Source organism: Myotis yumanensis, unplaced genomic scaffold (genome assembly GCF_028538775.1).
Source record: "Myotis yumanensis isolate MYYU_CA2020_CCGP unplaced genomic scaffold, mMyoYum1.0.hap1 SCAF_1, whole genome shotgun sequence".
In the NCBI taxonomy this organism is placed as follows: Eukaryota; Metazoa; Chordata; class Mammalia; order Chiroptera; family Vespertilionidae; genus Myotis; species Myotis yumanensis.
In genome coordinates, this window is record NW_027223752.1 from 46,892,413 (window position 1) to 46,904,989 (window position 12,577).

The 12,577-nt window shown below is 45.3% G+C and overlaps 1 protein-coding gene across 1 annotated transcript; it reads right to left on the reverse strand.

The window, feature by feature from the left end:
- Positions 1–971: 971 nt before the first annotated feature.
- On the reverse strand, positions 972–11,784 carry PTGDR (prostaglandin D2 receptor). Its single transcript, XM_070403873.1, has 2 exons — positions 10,939–11,784; positions 972–2,833 (listed from the first exon to the last, which is right to left on the reverse strand). The coding sequence occupies exons 1-2, from the start codon at positions 11,782–11,784 to the stop codon at positions 2,525–2,527; spliced, it is 1,155 nt and encodes a 384-aa protein (XP_070259974.1). The 3' UTR covers positions 972–2,524.
- Between the last annotated feature and the right edge of the window lie 793 nt (positions 11,785–12,577).

Here is a 12,577-nt window from a genome sequence, read left to right on the forward strand (position 1 = left end):
TAGAAAAGAACACTTTTAGGCTCTTGATCTACACTGTGAGGCCTTGACTTACGAGTGTCCCAACTAACGAGTTTTTTGAGATACCAGCTATCTCTCCGCGGATTTTTTGCATTGAGTTGACAGAGTAATTTGAGTTAACGAGCTCCTTAATGAGCTCCTTAACGAGCTCGGTCTCAGAACGAATTAAACTCGTAAGTCAAGGCCCCACTGTACTGTCAGGTTGCTATCAAGAAAAGGTGGACACACTGACAAACTCACCAGGGGAATATTCATGTTGCTCTTACTTCATCAGAGCCTCTGTTACTGAGAGTCATACTTCTTTTGGTCCTTGAGAATTTGATTTTAATTTCACACTTTTCTGATTAGGCAGGACATTTGTCTACATTTATTAACCATACGTATCGCCTCTTATGTAAGTCACAGCTTTGTGTCCATTGTCCAGTTTTGAACTGGAGTCAAAATTCCTACTCATTTTCAATTCTTGCCTTAGCATCTTCTCACCGAGAAGCTCCGACAACGCTCCACGTCCCCCTAGTCAAGGGCTCCTCTTCTAATAGCTCTGTGTGCACATTCGCTATTGGGATTTCTACCCTCTACTGTAATTGTAGGAGCCCATGTCCCCCATGGCTCCTGGGCCAGCTCTGAGTCAAATGTGTTCTTTTCCTCAGCACTAACCCTGGTACAATGCACGTGTCAATGACTAAATCAATGAAGATTAAGGAAGTGTTGATTTTTAACTTAACATGAATGTCATCAGGGTAGCTTATCTCCATTTTGTAGAGAAAGGGTCATTATGCTGACTTATTTAAAGTAATATAAATGCTGGTAAAACAGCCCATTAAACTGCTAAAGAAAGAAGCACTCCTGGAATTGTTTATTCAAAAAAGAAAACAAAACCTCTTTCTTTTTTAGAAGAAAAGTAATTTCCTCTGCAAAATATTATAAAGATGTTTATTGGTTCATCTGTGACCTTTTCAGGTGACCTTGACAATGATCACAACACACCTTCCAAAAGGAGAACACAAAAAGCTTCACTTCCTCCACAATAAAACACGTATGTACTCACATATTAAATATACAAATGAAAATTAAACGTTGAAAATGACTGCATTTTTCACCCCATCATACTCCCAAAATTATAATTCAGGTATTCTTAATTGGCCATTTCACAGTGTTGCTACACACACACACACACACACACACACACACACACGTATCCAGGTTAATATCATCACTGATATAAACCAAAGGTGCAAAGTGGGGTTGCTGCTCTGTTGGCAATAAGTCCAATGCTCTTGTCTTTGGAAGGGATGGCTGACCTGGCGTCTCGGGTCTGTTCAAGGGCAGCCGGCTCTCCATCTCAGAGTCTGCGTGTGTCGGGGTACCAAGGGACTCTGGAGATGCTGAAAATGCCCGAATGTCCCCCATCTGTTTTTTTCACCAAAGGTAAAAGCTTTTACCTGTGTGCTTGTTTAGTTTAACAGCTGCAGCGTATCTTCCCCTCTTGTTCCTTTTTCATAGTGTTGCTAACCTTTGTAAACATTTAATTTCCAATTAAAGTGCTCAGCTGTGCTCCATCTGAGCCCATCCTGCTCGTTTTAAATGTGCAGAGCTCTCCGGAACCTCCACAAGATCTTACTGTTTCCACAAAGAGCAGAATGCGGCTGTCAATAGGTAGATGTTAAGGTCCCTGCCACCACCCTCAGCTGAGGTTGACTGAGTCCTGGGCGGGCTTTTCGCTCTGCTGAATGCCCTGCGGCTTCGCACAACCACAGGGAGTAAACATGGCTCAGCTCTGCTCGGCTCTCTGGAAATTCTCACATCACTGCTTTCAAAGAAGCATAAATCCTTCCTCCACAACATCCATTAATATGATAAACCTATAAAATGCAGGTACCAAAAATTGAAACAGTATTTTGTAGCCACTCCCAAATTTTGTTTCCTACTGATATCCCTGCTTCAATACACAGGAAACTGCACTTCAAACGATAAACATTAATTTTTCTTCTCTGGGTAGTGGGCATAGTCACATCTTGCCTTAAACCTACTTATTTATAGCTTCGCCTCTCCAAACCCCTGACTTGGCTGTATTTCCCATCGCACTTCTCTGAGGAACATCTATAATTCAGACATACTTAGATCAGTTGGAAAAATAATAATAAATGGGTAATTGTGATACACAATAAAAAGCAGGCTTCACTAGAAATGAATAAGGAATTTTAAGAACACCCACCACATAACTGTAAACACTGGTGTTTCTACTGGGTTTAGACCCAGCCGTCTCAAGACCTCTCTAGAAAATGAGGGGCACCAAGTACAAATGTTGGAACAATTAATGTCATTGCTTTAAAACTTTCAACATTGTTCACAATATTTAAAATCTAGTCACTATTAATACCTTGAAATGAAAAAGAAAATGTACCTAACTGGTTCAAGTATATACTAGAGTAACAATGCCTTAAGATAGCAAATACTTTTGAAAACACATTTAGATGTTTTGTTATGGGAGAAAACTTTAGAAGATTTAAATGGAAGTGTTGTTATTAGCATGGGTCTTTGGTGGTAAATGTGATACGTTCCTCAGCTTACCGGAGACTGCAAGACTTTCCATCTGAGTTTGGCAGGAAATGATGTGCCTATTTCTATACGTAAGCGGCCTTATGAAAATCTTGTGAAAAAACATCCGAAATACCGATGTCCTGAAAATGATGAAAATCCAAGGGTCCACAATTGAGATCACAGATATAAAACGCAAGGCACTGAGGTCTCCGGCTTCTTCAGAAGTTCTGTCTTTCTTGGTGACAGCTTTAAATGCTCCATAGTAAGCACGATACTGTTTTAAAGGGAAAATATATCCATTATAATGTTGAAAGGTGGATGGCAGCAATACATTCACTTATTTCAATCAGGATACATCACTTTTCTGTAAGAATATGGCAGCTCGGCTTGGAATATTCATTTTGGGCAAATGTACTGCAGCTGATGGGTGCAAGTGAGGAGCCTGGAAGGTGCAGAGACAACATGGGAGGCTCAGTGGAAGTGGGGACTCCTGGGAGTCCCGGTCTAAGTCCCTAGAGCAGCGGTTCTCAACCTTCCTAATGCCGCGACCCTTTAATACAGTTCCTCATGTGGTGACCCCCAATTTCATTGTTACAAATTGAACATAATTAAAGCATAGTGATTGATCACAAAAACAATATGTAATTATATGTTTTCCGATGGTCTTAGGTGACCCCTATGAAGGGTCATTTGACCCCCAAAGGGGTCGCGACCCACAGGTTGAGAACCACTGCCTGAGAGGCTGTTCTACCTGCTGTGAGCATGGGAGTTTCTAGGTCCCTGCCTGACCCCACAGAGGAAGGAGGAGCTGAGGTGGGACTAATCCAGTCCACTGAATCTTTTACAAACAGTTCCATAAATACTGAGGTTCTCCTCCCATATTCCCTTCAGTTCTCCTTCCTTTCTTCTGCCTACTTCCTATCCTCTCTCTCTTTTTTTAAAAAAAACCCTATATTTTTATTGATTTCAGAAAGGGAGGGATAGAAACATCGAGGATGAGAGAGAATCACTGATCGGCTGCCTCCTGCAACGCCCCCTACTGGGATCGAGCCCACAACCTGGGCATGTGCCCTTGACTGGAATTGAACCCGAGACCCTTCAGTCCGCAGGCTGAGGCTCTATTCTCTGAGCCAAACTGGCCAGGGCCCTATCCTCTCTTATTAGTCAATTCAGAAATAAGTCACCCTTGTGAAATGTCACACGTACGGAGACATCAATAAAACAGCAGCGTCTAGGGCAGTGGTTCTCAACCTTGGCTGCACGTTAGAATCACCTGGGAATCTTTTTAAAATCCTGATTTCTGGGCCTCATCCTCCGGAAATTCTGTTTCTTTGTTATGGGGTGGAGCCACAACATTAGTAACAAAGACACAGAATTTTCGGAGGATGGGGCCCAGAAATCAGGATTTTAAAAAGATTCCCAGGTGATTCTAACATGCAGCCAAGGTTGAGAACCACTGGTCGAGGGGCTGTGAAGAGACAGGAAATACTGCAATGAAAGACAGGAGACCTGCGAAAGAACCTGGCCAACTCATGTTAATTACTTAGCATAGATGGTTACCTTTCTGAGGCCAACATCCTCTTTTCACATAGGAGAAAACACACACATAGACATGTAAGCCTACTTACCTGTGCCCAGTCATTCCTACTGCCTTGGTCCTCTCTGAGGTCTCTGTGGCCCCCTCAGAGCCTGCAAACTACTGAAGGGCTTTTCCTGCCATTCAGCCAACACTGCTGCCTAGCCCAGCACTACCACTACCTCCCTCTCCACTGGAGGCCAGCCACTTTTTCGTGATGCTATTATACTCGCGGTGCCTACTGAGATTCTAAATCCATAATGGGACAAAATGGACCCTAATGGGACAGGAAATAGGCTAACTCAACATTGGTGGGAGGAGACATGAATAAGTGCACAGGCCAGGCCCACTTAGGGCAATCAAGGGACATCTGCTGGAGAAGATGTGTTTTCCCATCATTGTTTCCTTACTTTTTTGCTCTCTCTCTACAGAGCATTTTAGTGGCCTCAGCCACTCCCATCTAGCACACTCAGGAAGATACACCGTGACTGGAAGACCTCTCGCATCATCAGGGCTTAATAATACTAATAGTGACAATAATAGCTAATGCCCATGTTCCCAGGCCCTGTTCTAAGCATTTTACTTTGAAAACATCATTTCATCCTCATAACAATCCCATGAAGGAAGTACAACCATTATCTCCATTTTAGAAGTGGAAACTGATTGCTTGCCTCTCGGGACCAACCTCAAATATCACCCGCTTCAGGGAGTCCCAGTGAAGGAGTGGCCACGCACACCAGCTTCCGAGCCTGAGCCTCCTGGTTGGAGTCCCCTCATTGGCTGTGTGACTTCGGGTAAGTTATTCCATCTCCTCAACTACACAGTGGGGATACTTGTACTTCCTTCCAGGATTGTCAGGAAATTTGAATAAGATGGCATGAGTAAAACCTTGACAAGTCCTAGCATATAATGAGAACTCAATAATTAGCTATTATTGTTATTATTTTATCAACTAGGAGAGGACCTTTTCCTTCTCTAAACTCTCTTATGGGCCTAATTACTCCCACCCATCCCGGTATTATAGCTTATGTGGGCAAATGTGATGTTTTTCTCATTTTATATCTCCACAATGACTTGCAGTATATTGACTGTTGTAGGTAACAGACATGTGCTGGATGGATAAATGGCTGACAACAGGCTATGCAATTTGGTTGATTTAAAAAGCAAATGCTTACATGAGTCTATCTTTACATTTGTTTCTTTCTCCTCAAAGTGTAGTGCAGCAAAATGTAATCCCAAGTATTTGAAAATACTAGACTAGCTGGGACCTTGGTAAATGAATGGTACTTATATAATTAAAGCACATCATTTTATTTTTAAGCAGTATTTGTCCAAGTTAATCCTATTGCATATTATTAGGTTAATTGTATTTTCAAGTCACCCGATTTGTAATAGAAGTGTACTGATCTATACCTGGACTTTTAATTTAATATAATTTATTTTTAATTTTTTTAGTTTACTAACAATATGACAACTTCATTTATGATCAATGTGATCAAAGTACACATTCTATTAATTCTTACAAATTATCAATTTGAACACAATTTCGACTTTTGAAAAATCTCTGTCCATCAAAAGTATTCTCTAGAACAGTGATAGCGAACCTTTTGAGCTCGGCGTGTCAGCATTTTGAAAAACCCTAACTTAACTCTGGTGCCGTGTCACATATAGAAATTTTTTGACATTTGCAACCATAGTAAAACAAAGACTTATATATATTTTAAAATATATTTTATTGATTTTTTACAGAGAGGAAGGGAGAGGGATAGAGAGTTAGAAACATCAATCAGCTGCCTCCTGCACATTCCCAACTGGGGATGTGCCCGTAACCAAGGTACATGCCCTTGACCGGAATCAAACCTGGGACCCTTCAGTCTGCAAGTCAACGCTCTATCCACTGAGCCAAGCCGGTTAGGGCAGACTTATATTTTTGATATTTATTTTATATATTTAAATGCCATTTAACAAAGAAAAATCAACCAAAAAATGAGTTCGCGTGTCACCTCTGACACGCATGTCATAGGTTCGCCATCACTGCTCTAGAACATACTTTATAAACTGCTTCTATAAGAGAGGCTAAAATACTGAATAACCTCAGAATATACACCTGGCATTTTTTTAAGTAGATCAATTTACACAGAGAATCGGTGTGAGAAAAGTGCCCTCTGTTGGATTTAGAAGTCCTGGAGAAAATGTTGCTATTGCCAACTCTGGAGACCTATCTTAGCGGGATATTTCTGTTCTCGAGAGCTCTCTCGATTCTAAGGCCCTCTTCTATCCAGTCCACCCATCACAATACTCTGCCCTCTGCTCTAGCCCTTTAAATCCACTCCTGACCCTTTCCCCTGGGCCCAATTCTTGCCTACCAATCCTTACATGCCTCTAAGAGCCTCCTGGGGAAAGAGCATCCTGCCCGTTCTTTCTGCATCAAAATGAAACACACTCAGGAGTTATCTCAATACATGCAGGATGTCCTGCACCACTTCTCTGACTCCATGGACTGGGATATATGCAATTACTTATCTTCACGTGGCTTCTAGACCTCTCAATTATTACCTCTAACTTACACATGAACATCCTCTCTCACCCACCGCGGCTCCTTACCAACCTCCAATACATTGTGGTTTTCTAAGATAAATATAATTTTGATGAAAATATGTTACCCACGTTAGAGAATGTGCTGAAAACTGCCTCTAAAGCTCATTGTATTTGCTTACTTTCTTGCTACTGTATCAAATTGGAAATTTGAAAATTCAATCTAGTTAAGTATCATGCTCTCATTCAGCATCACAGCAAAGTTAATTTAAAAAAGCTTATTCCAACACACTTTTCATCAGCTTAATGAAATGCAATACTTATGCCACGAATACAAGTGTTTCTTAAAGTTTCCCCCTTTCCCTAGATCCATTCCTTGAAGAGCGATTTTCAAAGTGTGGGGTTCTCTAATGCCCTTTCAGTGTGTCTGCAGGGTCAAAACCATCTTCATAAAAAAGACATGGTTTGCCTTTTTGCCTTTCATCCTCTTGTAGGTACACAGTGAGTTTTATGGAGGCTACCCGACGTATGATGACATCCATTCCATTGCCAGGGCTAATGGAATATGTGCTGGTGTATTCTTGCGTTTTCTAGAGCTTTCTAAGGTAGTTGGTTTAAGAAACACATATGTGCATTTTCAGAGACTGTTCTCCGTACCTCTGTGCTCTTAACATGCTTTTGTTTTTCTGTTTTACCTGCTGTTTTTATCATTACTTAATCATTTTTGAAACCCCAGCTTTCTCCTTGCATCTTTGCAAAAATACACGAAGTACATTTTGTTAACTTGTTTTGAAATCATATTTTAAAACTTATTTTTAATTGCTAATATGAGAAATACTGATACATATAATCCACATAAATGAAAGCTCTTTGGGTCCTTAATAATTTTTAAGAGTAAAAAGGGGTCCTTGGACTAAAACAAGTTTGAGAACCATTACCTTAGAATATAATGCTGTCTCCTGAGGAGACCATATTTCTTTTTTGTTTATTTGTTTTATCCATTTTATTATTTTTTCTTTATTGTTTAAAGTATTACATAGACTCCTTTTCCCCCCTTTGACCTCTCCCCGGCCACTCCCGCCCCCTAGCACAGTGATGGCGAACCTATGACACGCGTGTCAGAGGTGACACTCGAACTCATTTTTTTGGTTGATTTTTCTTTGTTAAATGGCATTTAAATATATAAAATAAATATCAAAAATATAAATCTTTGTTTTACTATGGTTGCAAATATCAAAAAATTTCTATATGTGACACGGCACCAGAGTTAAGTTAGGGTTTTTCAAAATGCTGACACGCCGAGCTCAAAAGGTTCGCCATCACTGCCCTAGCACATGCCCTCACACCCTTAGTGTCTGTGTCCATTGGTTATGCTCATATGCATGCATACAAGTCCTTTGGTTGATCTCTTACCCCCCGCCCCCCACCTTCCTTCTGAAGTTTGATGGTCTGTTCAATGCTTCTCTGTCTCTGGATCTATTTTTTGTTCACCAGTTTATGTTGTTCATTATATTCCACAAATGAGTGAGAGCATGTGATATTTATCTTTCTCCGACTGGCTTATTTCGCTTAGCATAATGCTCTCCATGTCCATCCAGCGACCATATTTCTTAATGTTCTATGGCCAGCAGGCAAGAATAAGTGGAAATAATAATAATTAGGGATAACAGTGACACTAATTTTTTAGGTCAGGTGCCTGGGTAGGAGCTATATATATAGGGTTTCTCCCCAAAATGTATCCACACTTTAATAGCTGATAGCTCAATTTTGAATGTATTTTAACAACACTGCCTTTATAATTATCCAAAGTGTGTATATGTATATTATGGAAATATATATATATATATCTTCAGATCGTTATAGCTATCTTACAGAGCAAGTATGGCTATCCTTGTCTGAGAGAAATTGTGGTTAGAAAGGTAACTAAGCCACTGTCATAGCTAGTAAGGAATGCACCTTAATCACACCTGTGTCTGATGCGGTTTTCCTACCCTTTCCAGAAAATGATAGTTCCTGTGGAGAATGCTGTCTGCATTGCATATCTTTGGAATTTTACACGCTCTTTAGGAAATCATTTTCAAATCCACTATTCCCATCAATCCTCGAAATCACATATGAGTCATTTAACTTCCCTTGGAGATAATCCGGATATGATGTTCTTTCACTGTGTTATGCTGCTTTCGGCATTGTTCTACCTAAAGCACTCAAACTCAGGATATAATAGCCAGGCACTTGGCTATTGTCTGCTTTTAGCACAGCATAAGTAAATAAGACTGTTGCTTAGAGCAGGGGGTCTGCAAACATGTTCTATTAAGAGCTGGACAGTAAATATTTTCTATTTTATGGGATAAAAAGCAAATAGTGAATATTTGGTGGGTACTTATATGATGAGAGAAGACACATGTCCTACAACTTTTATTAATGAAATTAAGAATCCTATATAATAAAAGGGTAATATGCAAATTGTTCCCTCCACCAGGAGTTCCTTGGGGAGTTCAACCAGGGGGCAGGGCTGCTGGCCAACCACCCGGGCTCCTTCCCCTGATCAGCCCTCCCACCCCAAGGAGGGTTGGGCAGGCTTGACCCCAGCCATGCATGAATTCGAGCACCCGGCCTCTACTGTAATAATAATTAAGTACACTTATTATTATTATTATTTTTGGTAATACATGTCTACTAAGGAGAATAATAAGAATCTTTTTTTCTTGGAATAATGTTTGGCTTAACTGGGGGTTCAGAGTTCATGTGTCCTATCATCAAATTGATTGCAAGTGTTTATTTGTGAAAACTATTCTTAATTTCATGGCTGTACAGAAACAGCGGGCAGGATGGACTTGGCCTGTGGGCTGTGGTTGGCCAAGTCCTACTTTGGACTGTGGTTCTCCAAATGTGATCCCTGCGTCAGCAGCTCCCACCTCGCCTGGGAACTCGCCAAGAACGAGAATTCTTCAAAAACGTCTGACTCAGAAACTCTGGGGAATGGGGTCCAGCTTGCTATGTTTTTTAAAAGTCCTGCTGATGATTCGGAGCCTGGTAAAATTTGAGAACCACTGCTGAATATCTCTATCTCTATCCATATCTATTTATATGGCTACAGATTTATTGACTTATTTTTGGGTGCTCTGATCCTAACTCTGCATGATGAAGCTATAGACCCCCCCCCCCCCCCACACACACACACACTCCTTAACGCCTTCATTTAAGGGAAAATCACATCATATGTCACTTTCATCCACCTTTGAAAGTAACATCCAAAATTGCTACGTTGCTACAAGAAATGTAACTTTCCTATTCACAAAAGTCTCAAGAACTCCAAAGGCACTGAATTGGCAGAGCATCTGTTTAAATGTTGCTCATGTTGAACAAGTACATGGAGGTGGGGGTGGGAGGGGAGAAGGAGAGGAGTGACACTGAAAAGGTTTTCTCAAAGCCTCAGCCACACTCCCACGTGTCTTGGCGGACCCCGGTCTTGGCTGGGACCCCAGGAGGAAATACCTTCAATCTCCACCCCCACCCCCTTTAGTAAATTGAAACCAGAGATAATGGCTTTCGTGTCACCCCGGTTGCCAAGACAGAAAGAAAACCAACCTGTCCAGACAGGTTGTCAAAATGACACCAGTGACTGAAAAGTACTTTCCCAACAGCCTCTCCGCCTCAGTCACCACGACCCACTCGGGCAGCAGCACCAGACACAGCACCCGGACTCCTCTAAGCTTACGCAGGAGTTTGAAGAAACTAAACCTATGCTTTCGGCCACTCGCCTCTGCAAACCAGAATCACACCTTCTCTGATTCCCTTTCCACGCCAAAACCCGGGAGCAGAACTCCCAGATCCCATTAGATCACTACGGATGCCATTACAAGCATGGACAGGTCTAACGAAATCAAACATTAGTCACCCGGAAACAGGAGAGGACCCCCTGTTGAAGTTCGTAGTCGCAGAAATAACTCCTACCTTCCCAGAGGGAAGCAGAGAGGAAAGGGTTCTGCCAACCGGAGAGGTTTCGCGGGGCCACAGGGCCACCCAGGGACTCGGTCTTTCCCCGGCTCGCTCTGACTTTCCCTCTTCTCACTCAACAAACTGGTCCTGTGTCCTGGGGCAGTGGAGGGAGGGAACCCGATGTGGGGAGCCCAGCAACCAGCCCTCCTGGCCCGGGGCGCAGCGTCTCTGGCGCCGCGTCCAGCGCGCTCCACCCTCCCGGCCCCGCACCCGCGCCCCGCAGCCCTACGCGCTCCCGGCACCCGCGGCCTCGGCGAGGAGCGACTCACAATTAGAGGCAGGAAGCACAAGGTGAAGAGCACGGTCATGAGCGCCAGCAGCAGGAGGTGATCCAGCTCCTCCAGGGGCGGCGGGGACGCCACCCTCTCGCCGGCGCCGGGCTCCACGCGGTCCCGGGTGAGCGAGCGCCGGCGCCGCCGCAGCCGCCGGTGCATGGAGTAGAGGCTGCGCATGGCGCTCAGGTTGCACAGCACGATGGCGAGGACCAGCAGCGCCAGGAGGCTGGCGTAGAGCACCGAGTAGCCCAGCACCGACGGCGAGCGCTCCTCGTGCCCCATCTGGATGAAGCACCAGGTGCCCGGGCAGTACTGCACGAACTTGCCGAAGCCCGCGAAGGGCAGCGCGCAGAAAGCCAGGCAGAAGGCGCCCACGACGGGCGCCACCAGCGCGCCCCGGCGCAGGGTGATGTGCCGTCGGTAGAAGAAGGGGTGCCCCAGGGAGAGCCAGCACTCCAGGGCCATGGCCAGGAGCTGCAGCGTCGAGGCGAGGCCGAAGAAGGACATGAAGAAGGCGAAGGCTTGGCACAGAGAGCTGCCCGGTGGGGGCACCAGCCCCCACAGGCTCCGGTTCTGCGCGTAGGCCGCCAGCACGAAGGGGCTCAAGAGGGACTTGCCCAGCAGGTCGGTGACCGTCAGGCCGCACACCAGCACGTAGAAGACCGAAGGCGGCGGGCGCGGCGAGCGCACCGAGCAGGACGACAGCCCGGAGCGCGCCAGCAGCCCCAGCGCCAGCAGATTGCCCAGGAGGCCCGCGCTGAAGAGCACCCAGCCCATGGTCGCGGAGTAGCCCTTCTCCACCGAGGTGGTGTTTTGGCAGCGGAGGAACGACGGCTTCATGGCGGGCGGCGTGGAGGCGGCGGGAGGGCCGGGGGCCCCGCGTCCGGGGCTGAGCAGATCCTGGCCGCTCGCGTGCGCCTCGGGAGGAGAGGCTGCGCCGCAGAGGAAGCTCCGCGGGCTGCCGGGTGTGCCCAGCAGGCACCTCCTATCTAAACTCTCTCGGGGCACACCCCTCCGAGGGGCGGGACGCGGGGCCAGCTGCGTAGGGGGCACGGGGCGGTGAGGGCGCGCGGGAGCAGCTGAGCGCAGCGCTGGATCCCGATGCTCCGGGTCCTCCGGGAGCACAGACTCCTGCCCAGAGCCGAATAGGAAGAAGAAAAGCTGCGAGCACCCCGGCCAGTCCTTCCTAGGAGTCCAGAAAACTACTGAAATGAGGGGAAATGAAGCAGCAGCTACTACGGAGGGGTGTCCGAGGAGGCGGTGGCGGAGGTGGCCAAGAGGAACGCTGAAGAGGAGGGCAGTGAGGAGGCTGAGAAAGGGCCACCACCTAGTGTTTGAATTAGTGGGTTCGGGAAGGGGTGTGGTAACTAACATTTGCTGAACACTTAAGCCTGCGCTCGAATTCTCTTCTGGATCTGTGCACCAGCGAGTGCTGACCTGCATGGCATAGGCGAGGAAACGGAGACCCTGGAAGGTTAAGTGATCTGCCCAAGGAGACAAAGCTAGGAAGGGGCAAAGCTGGACCTGGAACCCGGATCTTCTACTTATAAAGTCCATCCGTCTTGGCTTCTCCTTCTGAGTTCGGCCAGGTCTCAGGGAAGTGGCTGCAGGGAAAACCAAGGGAGATATTGGC